At 57.3% G+C, this 18,648-nt stretch overlaps 1 protein-coding gene across 2 annotated transcripts in view; it reads left to right on the forward strand.

Moving 5' to 3' along the window:
* Nucleotides 1-4,659: 4,659 nt before the first annotated feature.
* ADGRA2 (adhesion G protein-coupled receptor A2) overlaps nucleotides 4,660-18,648 on the forward strand; it is a 35,011-nt gene continuing 21,022 nt past the window's right edge. The window contains exons 1-2 of one of the 2 annotated variants that reach the window (XM_060086169.1): nucleotides 4,660-5,341; nucleotides 17,645-17,716. In XM_060086169.1, coding sequence (XP_059942152.1) covers nucleotides 5,079-5,341; nucleotides 17,645-17,716 — 335 coding nt within the window. In that variant the 5' untranslated portion in view covers nucleotides 4,660-5,078. The remainder of the gene's footprint in view (nucleotides 5,342-17,644; nucleotides 17,717-18,648) is intronic. The other variant, XM_060086171.1, reaches the window with a different exon arrangement.

The following is an 18,648-nucleotide window of genomic DNA, read 5'->3' on the forward strand; positions in this document are numbered from 1 at the left end:
TATCAATAACAAAAACAGCAGCAGGCCCTACTAACCTGTACTGAGTATGTGAATGTGTCAGGCTGGAGTGTTTTCTGACTCCAATCAACTCTCCAATTCTCCAGCACCTACTGGGTGTCCTATAATTTAATTCGATTTTGACACTGACTGCCCGGCACAGACCGTGAAAGCTAAGGGCTCAGTTCCACGAGACCGCCTCCATTTCAGATGCCATTTATGAGTCCTGGGTCACCCTCCTGGCTTTAAATCAGAGATTTCCATGACCCCCTCTTCAAGTTCGATAATTTGCTAGAACGGTTCACAGAACTCGGGAAAACACTTTACTCACATTTGCTGGTTCATTATAAAGGATACAACTAAGGAACAGCCAAATGGAAGCGATGCATAGGACAGGCTATGGGGAGAAGGGGCGTGGAGGGTCCGTGCCCATCCTGGGTGTGCCACTGTTCCAGCACCATGACTGTTCAGCACCCCAGAAGCTCTCTGAATCTCGGTGTTCAAGAGTTTTTATAAAGTTTAATCTCCAGTTCCCCCATCCTGTTCCCAGAGGCCAGTGGGTGGGGCTGAGACTGCCAACCCTGGAATCACTAGGTCTTTCTGGTGACCAGCCCCCATCCTGAGGCTAAGAGTACCACCCTCAAGAACAGAAACTCTGGTGTTTCCCAGCGAGGCTCCAGATGAAGAACAGAAGATACTCCTGTCATTCAGGAATTGCAAAGCGTTTTAGGAGCTGGGGGTCAGGAACAAAGACCAAATATATTTTTATAGTATACCACACAGGCACCGTTGACATATAACTGACATCATCATCACAGTCCTCTGAAGTAAATATTCTTTTTTTATCCCCATTTCACAGATGAGAATACTGAGGCCTGGGTAAATTAAGTGAGTTGCCCAGAATTACGTGATCCATAAAATGGAGAGCCCAGGATTTGAAACTTCAGAGTCTCATGCTCTTAGGCACGGCACTCCTAGTGCAGGAGGTTATCCATCATCTGGGCGAATATGAGCAGATTTCACTTAAAGGAGAAGTCATATTTTCATGGAGACAGAGATTATGACACCCTCCTATGAGAGCGTCTAAAGTATACACAGGTACCCTGTATGGGGTGGAGTCTGATCTCCAAAGGGAAGCCCTTGCAGGCCCCAATATTTATCTCGGTAGCTTCCCACAATTCCTATTCATTCCTTGCGGTTGAGGCATGGGCATTTCTCTGCCCTGAACGCCCAGTGTGACTGTTCCAACAGGACAGGCAGCTTAGCATAGTCCCCACAGGGAGGAGAAGACAGAGAGCTCAGAGGACCGCCCAGGAGAGCCATGGGGGTGGGGGAGGTGGGAGACAGGGGTGGGGTTCACAGGTTCTGTGCCTCCGTGTCCTTCTAAAGTAAAAGAGCTCTGGAGGGCTGCCACGTTTGCATGATCGATCCAATTATGGGCCATGAGCTCATCCACTGTTACCCTGGGTCTGTGTTAGGATCCTGCCTCTGGAAGATGAGAAGGCACAGAGCAAGCCGGGAAACCTGATAATTAAATGTGAACATCCCCGGGATGGGGGGCACCCTGACAGCCAGGAGAAGAGACCAGGGCCTGGAGCTGGGTGGTGTTAGCTACTGCCGGCTCTGATTCTATACGTGTTTATAGTCTCTCATAGTCTTTCGAGAGAGACTACTTTCTTCTAGCTGAGGAATGGAACTCCTTGGAAAGCTTTTGCCTTCCTGGACTCTGCTAGAAGAATTAGGGCTGGGGGCCCTGTTTCTACCACCAGCTATGGTTTGGAGGTGGACATCTGTAAAGGTTCAGCTCAGAGAGGGCCAGGGAATCAAAATGAGAAAACCTCAAGGGGAAGTGAGGGAATTTCTTGGGATGATTATTGAGAGTCCCCTCCTCCCCTAGAAATTATAGAGCACGGCAGTTAAAACTGGACTCTGGAATCCGGAGTTCCTGGTTCAAATCCTAGTTCCATCACTTCTGAGCTGTGTATCCTTGGGCAAATTACTCTTAAGGTGCCTCTTCCCCTCTTGTCTGTTAAAACAGCCATCCTCACCCTGTTGTGAGGAAAAAATGAGCTAATTCTTGTAAAACCTAGTCACAAGTGCCCAGCAGGCAACCAGCACTCAGTAGATGCTAGCTGTCCTGACGTGCAGGCTGTCCTGACGTGCAGGCTGTCCTGACGTGCAGGCTGTCCTGTGCTAACTCTGCTCTGCTCTGGGCTCAGAGGGAGGGGACACCAACCATGGCCCCATTTTCCACTCTCAGCTGTCCCCAGTGGAGGGTCTGGTCAATCGTGGGGTAAGAGGCCGCAGCCACTCCTTGACAAAGGGGAATGGATCAGCTTTGAAGTTGGAGGCGAGATAGACGCTGGCAGCTAGCACCCGGCAAAGGCCAACTTCTTTAGAGACAGCATAAGGGATGTGAGTCCCCCCAGGCCCTTAAGGGGACAGTTATGGTCTAGTAGAGTCAGGTCGGTTACACTTCTGTGCGAGATTGGACTAAAGCTTTTGGTAAGCCCCCCTCCCTTGCTTCAGGCAGGATTAATTCAGCCCATCCTTATATCGTGGTACCTTATCCATAATTCAAGGAAGAGTTTATCACACGCGATCAGGGCCAGGGTCAAGCTTCCTAACCAGATGTCGTGAGGGTGGGAATTAAGTCTGAGTCATCCTTCTATTGCAGACAAACTTCAAAACGTGTAGCCACTCATTCATTCCACCCTGCATCTCTGAGAACAGATAACCAGGAAGGATTTTTATGCGAAAAGTTTTGAGTGGCTCAGAGAAAAGAGCATTTTAAAAGGGATCGGGAGGAAAAGTTCCCAGCCCTGTCTCTTTACCTCTCAGCGATTTGGTTTCCTCATCCATGTTTGTAAAATGGGGAAGTAACCCCTGCTCCACTCACCTTCCTGGATGAGGATAGAGACCAAAAGTGATGACCAGCAGGACAGGACAGTGTTTTGTAAATGTCTCCACCACACACCTCATTCCCACCTGTGGGGAAGCATCGCCTCATTAAATGTCATTTGGCCTTGATTCAGTCTCAGAGAGCCAGTGTTTCAGTGGAATTCCTTTCCGTACTTAGAGTGTCTTCGTTTAGCAAAAAAGAAATGACGGGGAAGCTGTGTGACCCAGGCCAGAGGCCTCCTCTTCTCTTGTCTCTGAGAACTTCCCTGGCCTGTGAACAGGATGGTTGGCTGGCAGACTGGCCTGTGGGGCCGCAGCTCTGTGAGGACCCTTCCTAGGAATGCAGGCCCAGCCCCTGTGCCCGCCCTGCGGAGGGCTGCTGCTGGGGGAGGCCGGTCTCCTTCTTCCTTCTTCCATTCGCAGTCACTATTTATTTATCTTTGAAAATTGAAGGAACCAGAGCCTGCAACTGGGAGAGACTTGTGGAGCCAGCAGAAGCCAGCGTCTGGGCTCAGTGTCTGCCGCCCACGCAAGGGAAAGAAGCCATTCCCAGAAAAAGGGGGTGGGGACCCGGCTGAAAGGCCACCGTGCTGGAAAAGGTGCCACACACACCAGCAGGGCCAAAGGCACAGAAAGAAGGTGGCAGTCACCGGAGGGACGACTTTGGTGGCCCAGTGAAGGATGGGGAACAGGAGCCCTGCCCAGGGATCCCTCAACCCGGGCAGCCTGCGTCTCCCCAGCAAAGGTGCTGTGGCATTAAGCGGCAGAAAAGGCCACCTTCATGGGCAAACTGAGGAAGCAGACACACTGGGCCACACTTCACTGTCCCCTCTGTCCCCAGACCGGTTCCCAACTTGCATTGCAGCCCATCTAAGACCCCAGGCAGTTTTCATCCCCATCCGGGTGCCCCCCCCATCACTCACTCATTCTCAGGCCACAACTTGCAGGCAGGCAGGGCCTCATTTTGACCCCCGAGATTAGATACTCCAGGATGTTAGGGGCTGTGTCTTTTGTCAGCGCTGCTGGGCCCTCCTGACTCAGCGCTGTGCTCCTTCCACACCCAGCGGGAATCCCAGCATTTCCCTCTGTGTTCCCCTCATTCCCACCTACCATCAAACACACACACACACACACACACACACACACACACACACACACGGATGTGGAAAAGGTAGGCAGCCAGATCTGGAAGGCCTGCCTCGGCCTTTGACCCCTCCTTGGCCGAATGACATGCACCCCCCGCTGGGCGAGGTCACCCAGAGGGTCTGAGCCTCCTTAGCCTCCGCCTTGTCTCCTGCAGTGGCTGGAGCAGGGCTGTGAGAGTGAGCCCCGGCTTCCAGACTGGCCCATCAGGTCAGGGGGTCAAGGGAAGCCGAGTCTCAGCAGCCTCACAGCGGTGAACGAAGTTCAATACAAAACATGGGCATCTCTGGCCAAGCCCGCGGGTCAATGAAAGCCCCAGAAGCATCGGGAGGTGCAGGCTGGACGGCACGAGGGAGGGAGGGTTTTGTGGAAAGTGACAGCGGCTGGCTTTGAGGTCTAAGGTGGGTTATGGAGGAAGATTCCTGGGTGGGGGGAGAGAGGCGCGAGGGAGAAGTCTAGGTTCAGGGCGGGTGCAGGGGACACGCGGGGCCTCCAGCTGGCTGGCCCGCTCTTACTCCGAGGAGGGCAGCGGCCTGGCTGCGCATCGGGAGGCGCTAGGGCCTCGCGGACGGACGAGCTGGAGAGGGGAGGGCGCCCTCTCGGGAGGGCGGGCGGGGGCTGGCGGCGGCGGGAGCGGCGCCGAGCCGAGTTGCCTCCATCCATGGCACGGAGCGGCGGCGGCGGCAGGAGCCCGGCTCGATCCGCTAGGTCACAGCCCCGCGCAGAGCGAGCAGACGACGAGGAGCGGCCCGGCCTCAACCGGCCCGGGAACCCCACGCAGACAGTCGGGCCGCGCCGCCGGGGGCCGCCCGCGCTGCGCTGACAGCCGCGCCCGCGTCCTCCCCGCCGGGGCGCTCGCCGGACATGCCCCCGGGGCGCGGCGGCGGGGACCCCGGGGCTTGCCTCCGCCCAGGGCCCCCCGCTCCGCCCTCGAGCGCCCCGGCCCCCCGCTGAGCACGCCTCTCGCACGCCCGGATCCCTCCGGCCGGCGCGCAGACGGGCCCCAGCGCTGTCGGTCCCCGCGGGGCGATGGGCTGATGGGCGCCGCGGGACGCAGGATGCGGTGGGCGCCCGCGCGCCTGCTGCTGCCGCTGCTGCAGTGGCTGCTGCTCTCGGCGCCCGAGATCCGCGGCGCGCCCGGCTGCCCGGTCCCTATCCGCAGCTGCAAGTGCTCGGGGGAGCGGCCCAAGGGGCTAAGCGGCGGCGCCCCCAGCCCGGCGCGCAGGAGGGTGGTGTGCGGCGGCGGGGACCTCCCGGAGCCTCCCGAGCCCGGCCTCCTGCCTAACAGCACCGTTACCCTGTAAGTATCCTACTTGGCCGGCCCGGCTCGAGCCCCGACGAGGGGACGAAAGGAGCCCAGACGGGAGGGGTAGGAAATGGGGGACAGAGTCGATGTGCCACTTCAGAGACTCTAGGACAGGCCTGAGTCCAGAAGCCGAAAAGGGAGGCTTGAAGAGAAGTAAGGGAAAGATTAGGGCTCCAGGGGTGTGGAGGGAGGAAGGAGCATTGGGGGGCGGGGGCGCCCCAAAGTGAGGCACCGCGGGCGCCCACTCACCTGCACAGGTGACAGGGAATGCGCGCTGGCGGGACGCCCGCGCCCCTAGAGTTTCTAGCCAGGGCTGGTGGTGCGGACCTGCGGGTGGTGGGATGGGGGAAGGCTCAGAGAAGACCAACGCCCGCGGCCCAGTAGATGGCTGTGGTCGTTACCACCGCGGACGCGTCCCTGGCCGCACTGGAGGAGTCTCCCGGCTTCATGCCGCCGGCCTGGCTCCTCCAGTTGGGGGCGCCCCATCAGGGCCGGGAGCCTGCCAGCCCCGCTTGCAGCCCGTCTCTCTAGCGCTGGCGGGAGGGTGGGCTCGAAAAAGTTTGTCCTTGGGGTGCAGGCGCTTCTGGTGTGAATGAGACCCCGGCGTCCCGATTCCCACTAGGACCCCTCTCCCGCCGTGCGCATCTGTGAATTGAGCTCTGCTCTGGATCCTGCATCCCTCCCTCTTCCTCCCCTCCTCGGATATAAAGACGAACTTTGGCTGTTTCTCGATTGACTTCTTCGCAAAAAGAGTGCGGAGAAAGAAACCCGGCTGAGGGGAAGGAGGCTGCCTCCCAGCCTCCTTCCGTCATACCCTTTCCCTCCTCAAGCCCGGGCCTTATTAAGTCCTCACTTTGCTGGCAACCAGCGCGGCCCGTTGCGCCCGCAACCCGACCCCAAGCCTCCTCGATGGGGGTCCGAAGTCCCCGCAACTGCAGGAGAATTAGCAACTCCTCCCCACCGCAGAGATTTCCTGCGCAGACCACGTGCTTGGAGCTCCACGCACGCCGTGGACTGGAGGGTCGGGCCCTGGCAGCGGCCCCTTCCTTTCCTGTCCTGGATCCAGCCTCCAAGCCGCTTCCCCTTCCCTGTCCTCCTGACCCCAGCGGCGACCGTTTCCCCACGGCCCCTTGCCCAGAGTTGGAGCTGGCTCACAGTCTATCCGATTGTGTCCAGAACAATACAGTAACGCCTCTGGTTGGGTGAGTTCAGAGGCTGCCCGCTTCCTGACAGGACACGACTGGTCAGCCTCTGACGTTGTCCGCCTGGCCTGCACTTTCCCCAGCTGGGGTGGGTGTGTGCATGTGTGCATTAGGGGGGTGGAAGCCGTGTCTCTGCTCTCTCCCACGTCCCAGCAGCTCAGGGATACAGCCATGGCCTGGGAAAGCAGCTGTGGCAGCTGATTCAGGTCCCTCTGAGTGTCCGCTGGGGTTGAAGTGTCCAGACAGGCCTGGGCATTCCCCAGCCCACTCAGTTCTGGAGGAGAAAAATGCCTGCTGTGTGGGATGGCTGGGCTGGTGTCTGTGTGAGTCCCCGCTGGGCCACAGTCATTCAGTTCCGAGAGGAGCGTGTGTGCCCTGGATCCTGCAGCCGAGCTCACACTCCTGTGCTGGGATTAGGGAATCCTAACATACGGACGGCAGAAAGAAGGGGGGAAACATTAAAAGGTGGTTTTGCAGCACATTTTAGAATGATTTGGTAACTAATGCTTTCCAGCCACGGCTAATTCCCTTCGACGCCACTCCAGGGAGAGAGCGGGGCCAACTCTTGGCGAGAATGTATCAGGACAGGGTGGCAGCCAGCAGGACTGCTAGCTAGCTCACCTTCCCATCCCAAACCATCCCCAGAGGAAGGGCCCTTCTTTTGTCCCAGGCCACTGACCTACCTGGCTTAAGATGCCTTCCAAAAGAACAGCCCCCCCACCCCGAGCCTGGCTGGACATCTCCGCAGGAAAACAGACAGGGCAGGTCAGGCCGGAGCAACCCCCCCACCCAGAGCCCGCTGGCCCATCAGCCGGGGGTGTGACTAGAAGCAGCCACAGACATATGCCTTAGGCACCCCCCACAGGCTCCACCTAATCCCCATCCTGACTGCAACCCCTCCCCCAAGCTGGCTTCTGAAGGAAAAAGAGCGCACGATCTTCTTCAGCAGAAGCTTGGCAGGGATTCTCTTCTGGGGGCTCCGTCCCCCCAGCAAACCCACCCCTACCCAGCAAGCATCTCGAGGGAAGAAGGAAAAGACGGGCTGGGAAGGGGCTTCTGCCGCTCCAGCCTGGCAGCAAAGAGAGGCTATGAGCACAAAAACCTTCACACTCTCCCAAACTCCTCCTCCTTCCTCGTTTATTTATTTATTTTTTTTCCCAAATGTCCCCTTTCCCCTCCTTTCTGCCCATCACCTGGTGCAAACAACAGGACTTGGGCCAATAGTCTTTGCGTTATTGCTTTCCCCTCCCTCCGCCTCCCCTGTTTTCCTCCAGAATGGACCACCATCTCCCAGTCCCCTCCACACACCGCCCTGCCCACGTGGGTCCTGGGGGAGTTGGGGGAGAGTCAGGCCTTTGCTTTGGGAAGCCCGGCTGACTGTTCAGGCAGAGAAAGTGCTAGATAAGGTGCCTGTCTGCAGAGAGCCTCCGCCGTCTCTGCTCAGGAAGCCTCCAAGCCGTGGAGGGCAATCCTGTGGACAGCCCTGTGCACCTCACGGAAAACCCTTCCACCTCCACTCGGTTATCTCTGTTTCTGCCCTCTGGTTTTGTAGACTGCAGGCCCCCTCTCCCCACGCTTGGCTTTTTTTTTTTTTTTCCTCTAATGGATTTTCGTTCGCAGTTTTCCAGGAAAGCTGAACTCTTGGCTTCCTTCCTGATCCGCCTGCCCCACCCCAGCCCCCATTCTCGAGGCCCAGTGCACAGGGCAGCTGTGGGCACGTCCTGTCCAGAGCAGGAGCCTTTATGGGCCTTCCCTGAGGGGCAGGGTCTCAGGGGCAGCGGGGTGGAGGTGGCTTAGCACAGGGAGAACCCGGGTGGAGGAGGGAGACGCAGACCACTGTCAACCGCCCCAGCCCCCCCACCCGCCCTGGCAGCAGGTGATGGGCCTGCCCTCTGGTTCTGGGCTCTGGGAGTTCGAGTGAGGGGATACTAAGGAATTCCAGGAAAGGGCTGATAATGGATAACTCTAGAAGGAAACCTCCTATGAGGACCTCCCAGGACATCTGAGCAGGCCCTCGGAGGATACCAGGCAGTGTCATAAATTCCTGGGCCGAAAGGGGCCTTAGGGACGCCCCTAAATCAGCGTCTGACAGCTGAGCAAACTGAGGCCAGATGGGGAGAGGGCCACGTCTTGCCAAGAGTCCCACAGCTTAGCTGACGCCAGCGTCAGGATTAGCTGGCTGGGTTCGTTTAGTTTTCCTCTCAGGTGAGAGACTCACTGTTCACCTAGCTGGACTTGGGACCCAATGGACACAAAGCCTGCTTTAAAAAAACCCGGTTCCTTCCCAGCAGGACCCAGGCCCTTTTGACCTGGGAACATTCCAAGGCTGGGTGGGGAGAGGGGCAGGCATGGGACTGTCCCTCCGTCCAGATTCTCCCAGGGCCCGCAACCCTCATCCCCTCAGCCTCCCATCTGGGGGAGCTGCCCACCACGTAGGCTGCCCCCATAGGGGAGAAGGAGCAGTTTCCACACAGATGTGCCTAGCGGAGGCCGGGGCCCTTTGCTGGGAGTTTGGTGGTCTTTGGGAGCCCCGGGGGAGGGGAGGGGGAAGGGGGAGAGGGAGGGGAGGGGAGACCCCTTCCCAGCCCCACCCCCCGTGCTTGGCCCAGCAGTTCTTGAGCACAGACGTCCCTCTGGACCTCCAGCTCTGGACTGGGCCCACCCCTCAGTGCCCCTCATCCCAGCCCCCGGGGTCTGCTTAGGGGGAGTTTGGGGCAAAGTGTACCGACCGCCTGCACAGAGCGCGAGCCGAGGGAGATGGTGGCTGGAGGGGCGGGCCGCGCGGCCTCCCCACCCCCTTCCATTCCACCCTCTTTCCCCCATATGGTTCTCATAAGGTCTGGGCTCAGAGACAGCAGCCAGAGGAAGTGGCCGTGTACAGAGAGCTTTTGTGCGGAGCGGAGGGGGAGGGGGAGGGAGCGCGGAGAAAGAGGGAAAGGAGGGAAGAGGCTGGAGACTCCAACACACTCGCCCTTACGCTCCCCACGGTGCCGGGGGAGGGGCGGGGGGGGGGTCTCAGCTGCAGCGCCCCCATGTGGGCTCCCGGACCCCCGCTGGTCTGAAGGGAGGGACTCAGAAGGAATCGCCCCGACTGCCTACTGGAGGAGCTGGAGGCCACCAGCCCAGGTTCCAGGATTGATCAGCCCCTTCCTGGAGGTGTTAGGAGCCCCGCCCTGAGAGCTGCCCCTTGTGCAGGACGTCGGGACCCAGGGGCCCAGCTCAGGAGAGCACCAGGCGGAGAGCGGAGCCCTCCATGCTTCACCGGTTGAGTCCTTCTTGCACCAGACAGACTGGACCTATAATTCAGGACCCCGTGGGACCAGGACCCAGAATGGGTTATTTGGCCTGAATTTTTCAGAACCCGTGCAAGAACCCAGCCACTCCTGACCCCTAAGGAAGTCCCTTCCTGCCACCTACTATGGATCACCCCTCTGGGTTAGGGTTGGGAGGGGTGCAATCCGTAGTCCTGGTGAGTCTGCGAATTTCCCCCAAAGGCACCGGGCAAACCGGTGTAATTTGAACCTCACCGTAAATTGACCCTTAAATTTGGGGTCATGTTTTTAAAGGGAGCGAGTGTTCCTAAGTTTATGTCACATGGGAGTCATTGGGATAAGAACTCTTTCCTGAAGGAGCAAGAGTTCCAGCCACCTCTGAGTTGATCTCTGTCCTTGCATTCAGTGAGCTCCCCTCGCCAAAGCCCAGAGAGGGGAGGTGAGTTCCCCGTGCCACGCAGCCTGGACCAGGACCCCTCACTCCCCCATCACCCTGAGGTAGAGCCTTCGCCCCCGTGGGACCAGACAGAGAAGAGGGGAGGGGAGAGGAGGGAAATGGCCCTGGGCTGAGGAACCAGAAGGAAAATCCGGTTAACGGCTAGGAAGGGGCTGTTCAGAGGGGCTGTTTATTTTCATTCCCCCAGCCCAGCCGCTCCGTTCTATTTAGAGCTCAGACACTGACAGGACAAAGCTGCCTCCTCGCCTTCCTCCCTCCTCCGGGGGCCCCCATCCTTCCCAAACTCCAGAACATTCCTTTGCTTTTAGAACTGGGTGATGGGGGTGGGAGAGCAGAGACACTGTGGAGTGTAGCTAACGCGGCAGCCTCCCAGGACCCAGCTTTCCCAGCCCTGGGCGTGGGGAGAGGCGGGCTGGGGGTGCCGGGCTGGGGGAGCAAAGGGTGTGTAAAATGGATGGGACCAGGTGAGGGGCAGGGGACCAATCTGTCACGGAGGAGCAGGGAACCGGCCGCAGAGAGCGGCCCAGGAGGGAGTTCCAGCCTGAGCTTGAGGGGCCAGACATCTCCCAGCTGGAAAGCGAAGGGGAGGTCGAAGCTCCCTCCTCCCTGTCCTCTCCCGGCCCCCCCTCCCCCAGGGCGCTTTGCCTGCTGGGAACTGTGTGTTGGAGCAGAAACTCTAGACTTCAGGAGACTCGGCATCCAGGATGGGAAAAGCCATCAAACGTATGGAGTGGGAATCTTCGGTCCAGACCCTTCTTTTATCGAGAAGAAAACCCCCAGGGAGGGGCAGACTTGCTCAAGGTCACACAGCTCCTAGCCAGACCCTAGGGCTCCCGCTCTGGTTCAGCCCGGTCCCACACTGACCAATCAGAGCCGTCCTCCCTGGGGACGGGGCAGGGACATAACCAATCCGCTTCCCCCACGTAGATAGTGAGCCGGGGAAAGGGGCGCCACCCGCAACGATACATGTGTACTTAGGGGACCACTAAGTACAAAATCACTTCACAGAGGATTTGGTGGGAAGTGGAGGCAGGAAAAAATGCCTCCCGACTTGGGAAAAGCGTGGTTCCTGGACCAACCCCACCTTCCCTGGAGCGCTGCCCCTCCAGACAGCCACCCACCCACCCATTCCGCCAGTGCCTGCTGTGAGGTGAGAGAGCTGGCCTTGGCCTCTCAGGGGCCTTGCAGTCTCACCATGGAGACTGGATACAGGCTCACAAAGCAGGACAGGAGCAGGGCCTCCAAGCTCCCAAGGAAAACCTCTGGGCTGGAAGGATTCAAGGACTAATTTATACTTAGGTATAAAAGACTGATGAGAGACAGATCCTTTCAGGTTTATTTGTATGTTTAAAGAAACCTACTTTCTTCACCTAAAAGCTTGGATCCCCCGTGGTGAGATTTTAGGCTGTGGGTGCAGGAAGTGCTTAAGGTGGATTGGGAGTAATTTCCCAGCTTCCTCAACCCCCGGGGACACACGCACCGCACGCAAACAGTCCACCCAGGGTGACACATCTCCCTTCACCTTCCACGAGTGGGAGATGGTAAACACCAGGTCTCATTTGTGTTTGTAGTACTGATGTGTTCCACAAAGCCGAGCACACAGTAGGTGTTCACGTATGATTGAAGACCAAGTGAATGGATGGGTGAACAATTAAAGCAGAATCAATTCCAGTGCTGGGGGCCCCCAAATCCCCATCAAACCACACCGACCACCCACCATGAACACCAGTAGGTTAGTCCTTCCCATCCCCGTCCCAATTTCTTGGTTTCTGCCTAGTGACCACCAAGATGCCGTGACCTTGCAGAGAGGGTAGAGAAAAGGACCGAAGGAAGGCCCATATGTAGGAGCCGTTGCAAAATAGTTTTCCCTCCTGACATTGACCTCAGGCCTTGCCTGGACAGCCCGTCTTCAAGGCTGAGGTCAGAGGCTGTCTCAGGACATGGTTCTCTAAAGTCTGGGAAAAGATGTCCCACATGGGTGCTCTCCTAACCAGAGGGAGGCTGACGGACAGGCTTTCAGCCAAGGGAGGGATGGCAGGAGGTGTGGGAGTGCTGTGTGTCCTCTCCAGCATTTATGTCCCCTGCAGTCAGGCTCGGTACACAGGAAGGGCAACCTTTAGCCTGAGGTGTGTGTCAAAGCAGGGCCTGTGGACCAGAGGTAGTCTCCTGTTTGGAGATCCCACTGTCGTATCAGTCAGGCTAAACTGCATGCACAACCTTTATGAAGCAGAACAGTTATTGCTAATTGGCATAACATGACATTTGGTAGTTCTATAGCTAAGTCTTCATTAATTTATGTTTGTAGCATTTATATATATATATATATATATATATATATATATATTTTTTTTTTTTTTTTTTTTTTTTGCGGTACGCGGGCCTCTCACTGCTGTGGCCTCTCCCGTTACAGAGCACAGGCTCCGGACGTGCAGGCTCAGCAGCCATGGCTCACGGGTCCAGCCGCTCCGCGGCATGTGGGATCCTCCCGGACTGGGGCATGAACCCGTGTCCCCTGCATCGGCAGGCGGACTCCCAACCACTGCGCCACCAGGGAAGCCCTGTAGCATTTATATTTCAGTGGTGATTTTGTTTTTCTTTTTTTAGGTTTCAGATACCCTTGTGGGCCTTGGAAATGCTCCAAGGCCCTGGGTACTGTGCCTGTGGGCAGGGCTGGGAGTATAGTTTCACCTTGATGGTGCAGCTGGTAATGGGCCTGAGGCCCTTTTGGTGTTAGCAAGCAGACCACCCTCCTCCCCCCATCTGATGGTCTCCCGAAGACACTGCCGAGGTGCCAGCAGCAGGTGCTGGAGACGGGCCCCTCACAGCCCAGAGGGCCTTGGCAGTGGCCTAAATTCCAGGCTCAGAATTCCTGGAGAGCACGGGGCCATAGTGTCCAGGCCTGTGGTCCTTGCATCTCTGTGCTGGGGTGGGCTGGGGGGTCGGTGAGGGGCTGATATGTATGACTCTCCCTGGACATGTGAGAACCCTTTTGTTCGGGCAGGTGCTGGCCCCGTGCCCAACGGGGCGGTGCCCACGTGACCCCTATAGGGTCATCTTTGATGTCGGACTGGGATCTGGCGAGCGTTTGCGGCTGCCCAGAGGCCACAGGGCCTCTGCAGACGCCAGCCACTCGCTCCCGTGGCCTCCAGCCTCATTAGTGGTCACTCTGCTTGCTGCTCTTCCCTAAAATAGGACCCGAGCCGGGAGAGAGTTCTGGAATGGACTCAGTGTGCCCCCTCTCCTTGGCCAGATTTCAGATTCTGGGGTAGAGAACAGGGGCCCCCAGGGACTGGCCCCCCTTCCTGTGAAAATGTGATGTTGGGTGGTAGACACGGGAGGGAGGGAGGGAGAAGCCGAGGATGCTGGGTTGGGTGGGCCTGGGGTCTGAGGGATGGGAGGCATGGCTGGGAAGCAAACCCACCTGGCAGGCGCCCTGTGCTGGTGCTGGGGGGAGGCCGGTGGGGTTGAGGCTCTCTGGGCGGGGTTGGGAGGCTATTAGGAGGGGGCAGAGACTGGCGTTGTGTCTGCGACTCTGGACAGAAGCATGGGGCTGCCCTGCCTGTTTTCCTCCCATGAGAGCCTAGCGTGGCAGGAACATTTTTCTTCCTATTGGATGAGGCCGTGTGTTTGTGTGTGTGTGTGTGTGTGTGTGTGTGTGTGTGTGTGTGTGTTTCACCTACCCCATTAGCAGCCCCATAACTGCCAGCTTCCTACCTGCCCCAAACACTCCGCCAAATCCCTGCCCTCGCCTCCAGAGGACTGAACCTACCAGCATAATTGAGGCCATTCTCCCCCTGATCTAGGTCGGAAGTAACATTTCCTCAGCCCGATCTAGATTGTTAAGACCAAAAGATCCAGTTCTGGGTATCTGGGGACTAAACCATACCGATAGCTGCTGAAGTCTGTCCAAGAACTGGAGACGCGGCAAGACGGGGCCCATTGGAGGAGAAGGATGCGGCACTGCTTGCCTGGTGCCCCCGCTTTAGTGAGCGGCTTAGAGGGTGGGCGATCAGGAATGTGTTCTCACAGTGAGAAAAAAATCTCATTTCAAGACTCCAGGATGGAGTTTACACTGGGCTGGCCGAGCCTGCAGCGTGGGCAGCAGCCGACCCCAACGTCACCCTGCTCTACCCTCTCTTCCGCAGCCCAACAGAGGCTGCCTCAGAGAACGCGGGCCTTGGGGTGGCAGCCAGGAGATGAGCTGCTCTGGACCAGAGGCTTGTCCTCGCCTGCCTTGGGGGCTGGTCCCCATCCTTTGCTCTGTTCCCAGGCCACACACACACACACACACCCCACCCCAGGCCACCTGAGTATCTCCCCAGCAGCCCAGACTTCCTCCTGGGGAGGTGCTGGCTACAAGGAGACTAAATCAGGGATAAGACTTAAAGCCACCAGCCTCATGTGGCCCTGAGTACTTGCGATGTGGCTGGTCTGAGTTAAGTAAATTGTGCTGGAAGAGGAGAATCCACACCAGATTCTGAGACTTAGTACCCAAAAAGGGAAAATATCTCATTAATAATTTTTGTTATTTATATAATTTATAATATATGTATATTTGTAATATATATTTATTATGTGTTGAAATGATAACATTTTGAGTGCATTGGGGTAAAGTATATTATTAAGATTAATTTAATTTTTAACTTTTAAACAATGTGGGTGCTAGAATATTCTAAATTACGTATGCAGCTGGCATTGTACTTCTGTTGGCCAGTTCTGGGTTAAATTTGGGGTATGTGAAAGGTGTTCAAGGGTTAAAGGACAAAGAGTCTGGAGAATGTGGGGTACCTATACCCCCAACACTACCACTAGACTTGTCCGGATAGGGTTCTCCAATTAGGATCCCAGGTTTTAATATCGGGGATTTGGGAGTTGGAGAATTTGTTTAATTTTCTCTTTTCAATTCAATGATCTTTGAGCAAAAAATTTTTTGCCCATAATTTTTTTTTAATTTCTATTTATTTTATGTATTTATTTTTGGCTGCGTTGGGTCTTCATTGCTGCGCACAGGCTTTCTCTAGTTGTGGTGAACGGGAGCTACTCTTCATTGCAGTGCATGGGCTTCTCATTGCGGTGGCTTCTCTTGTTGCGGAGCACGGGCTCTAGGCGCGTGGGCTTCAGTAGTTGTGGCGCATGGGGTCAGTAGTTGTGGCTCGCGGGCTCTGGAGCGCAGGCTCAGTAGTTGTGGTGCATGGGCTTAGTTGCTCCGCGGCATGTGGGATCTTCCCAGACCAGGGCTCAAACCCAAGTCCCCTGTATTGGCAGGCGGATTCTTAAGCACTGCGCCACCAGGGAAGCCCCTTTGCCTATAATTCTGAGATAATTTTTTACTAGAAGGTATTTTCATAGTGTAAGATTTTCATTTCTAAAGTCAGTGTTTCTCAAACTGGGATCCTCAGACATATTTGCAGGAAATAAGATACTTTTCCCCTCCCTTTAACAGGTCCATACTCCACTCAAGTTTGGGAACGTTCTCAGGCTTCTCCCTTCGTGCACGGGGCTGTGATAACCTGGCTCCCCCTGTTCCTGTAACCTTCCATACCCCCTACCTCTCCCTTGTGCCCCCCCATCAGCATCCCCATCCTTCTCCCTCCCAAGACCCAGGGAGGGGCAGTCCCTGGGAGAGACCCTTGGGGTTTGGGGAGGCTGAAACAGATGCCCTTTCTCACCCCTCTTCCTGACATTTCAGGACCCCTCCCGACATTACTAAGGATACTGAGGGGTCCTCTCGCCTTCTCCAACATTTAATGCAACCTCTGAACCTCAGGCTCTGAGGGTGTATGAGGGAATGAGCAGCAGATGAGGTGGGACGGGCTTCGATTTAAAACTCACACCATCAAGAGCCTGTCCCCACCCAGGGGGCCATCGCAGCCCCACCAGGGCCTGAATGAGACTATTCGAGGCCCTAAGAACTGACAAGATTATTTATAATTGGCCACCACAGGTAACGTGAAATAAAACTATCCTCACCCATAAAATGAGAATAAAGGGGTTTGAGAAAGTTCTAATTATTCCTATGATGACTACTGTGATGTGCTTGTTGAAATATCAAGACAATGTGTGTGTGCATGCGCGTGTGCGCGTGTGCGTGCGTGCGTGCGTGTGTGTAGCACCTTGCTGGGAAATGTCACCATTGGAAGGACAGTGAGGGGGGGACCCGAAGGGGAGGAGAGCCCTCTCTGGAGCGGGGAGAAGGGAGGAAGGAGGTGAGGCGTCCACGTCTTCCCATTGACCCACAAAGCCCCCTTCCACCCTTGCCTCCGTCCCGGCCATGGTCTGTTTTCCATGTGCCCTTGAACGTGGTGTAGCACGGACGTCTGGGGTCCTCTCACTGCCAGTCTGGTTTGTGCACCCACCCACTCCCATTAAGCTTTGGGGCAGAGCTCTGACAGCCCCTCCCGGGCCCTGCCCCCGCCCCCAGCCCTCTCCCTTGCTATCCAGCCCAGAGGCTGCTCACTGGAGGCGAGGCCCGAGGCCTGCACCTCTGGCCTTCCCAGGTCCGTTCTCCACCATTCAGAGCAAAGATGGGAAAACCGTTGCCTCAGCGCAGGGCAGGCAAGAGCTGGAGCTGAGAGGCTCATTAAAGCTTTTTAATGAGCAATTAACTCAAGGGATGAGCCCTCTGGCTGGCCTGGCACTCTCTCCTCCCAGCGGGGAGCCTGACAGAGAAAGGCTGAGTGGGTGGGCAGAGTGGGTTGGGTCAGGAGCTTGGGGCCCCTTTCTGCGTCCACAAATACAAACGAGTAAATAAACAAGACTCCGAGTGGGCAGAGGCTGAGGCCTGGGCTCCCTCCGGGGGCCGAGGACTCCATCCGTTTCCGGTCAAGGCTATAGACAGGCTTGGGGACGCATGGGCACTCCGTCCCTCTGAGTTGGGGGCCTTTGAGGGGAGGGAGGGGTCCCCTTCTGGTGAGGTCCTCAGCTCCCGGAGTGATGGAGACCCCGAGGAAGGGCAGGTCCTCCCACCTGCCTGCCTTCCTCTTCTACCTGCCAGACCATTCTCCCCAGCACTGTCCTCAGATTACTGGGCCAATGGCTTGAGCAAGACAGAGCTGTGGAGGGCAGAAAGGGGGTGCCGTGGGCTCGGCCCTGTAGTTCCAAGGCGAAAACGGGTCATCACAACTTCACACCTGCTCAGCTCACCTGCGTACAGAGCCTAAGTCAGATCCAGGCTGTGGGGAGACCCAGGGCAGGTGACGCGTCCGACCTGGCATTCCGTGGGCTGACCAGTCCGCCCGAACCGTTCGCGGGCCCCTCCCCGTGGTCTCCCGGAGCCCAGGGTGGGGCTGCTCCTCGCCCAGCTTCAGGGGGCGCCGCTTACACCGAAGGCAACACTCTCCCCTCTGTGTTCTCCCCTTTCCTCCAGACTCTTGAGCAACAACAAGATCACCGGGCTCCGGAACGGCTCCTTCCTGGGACTGCCCCTGCTGGAGAAACTGTAAGTGCTCGGGCAGGCTGGGGTGGAGGTCACGGGCAAGAGGTCGGGCCAGGGAGGGCGAGGAATCCTGGCTGCTGAGGGGCCCGGGACCTGCTGGCCGAGCAGGGCCCACAATCGGACTCGACCACCAAGTGGAGGGCAGAGGGGCTGGTCTGGGAGAGAGAGACCAGTTCCCTCACCAGCCACAGCACAGAGAAGTGGGGCGCTGGTCCAGGCAGGGATGTGGCTGTGGGAAGCTCATTAACACTCTTTAATGAGCAATTAGCTATGAGGGCTGAGCCCCTTAACTGTCCAGAAGCTGCCTCCCTGTCCCAGCTGGGGGCCCAGCCTAAAGGGCAGAGGGAGCATTTAGTGCGACTGAGGCCTCTTTGCTCCTTCCCTAATAAACACAGTCGACAAACAAAGCTCCAAGGGGCCAGAGCCCTGGGCTGAGGGTGGGGACAGTGGGTCACATCCACTTCTCCCCCTCCCTCCATCCCCACTGCCCTGGATTACAGCTGCATCAGCAACAGCATCCTCGGCTGCCCTGTGGACAGACGGCAAGGGCCCTGCTAGCCCCGAGAAAAGCTCCTTCCCAGAATTGGGGACCTGCCTCGGTCACGGGCAAGTCCGTGCCAAAGGAGGGGTTGAGTCAACCCCTCTCTCGATTCCCCGTTCAGCTGGCAACCCCCGACCCACAGCGTGTACAACAGCTTTGGGTCCTGTCTCCTCCACGGGACCCCTGGGCCTCCGGCCCGTCCTGGAGCCGGACCCTTGCCATCCCCCCCACGTCCAAGCCCCTGTCTCCTAGCTCTGCTTCCACCTGCTGGGTGTTCCCAAGGCCTCCAACAGGGTCCTGCCCCCTCTAGTACCATTTTGCCTGAAAGGCTTGGATCAGAGCAATGGGGGACTCGAACGAATAAGGCAGACGCCTGCTCTCAAACAGCCAAAGG

Source organism: Mesoplodon densirostris, chromosome 20 (assembly GCF_025265405.1).
Source record: "Mesoplodon densirostris isolate mMesDen1 chromosome 20, mMesDen1 primary haplotype, whole genome shotgun sequence".
NCBI classification, from domain to species: Eukaryota; Metazoa; Chordata; class Mammalia; order Artiodactyla; family Ziphiidae; genus Mesoplodon; species Mesoplodon densirostris.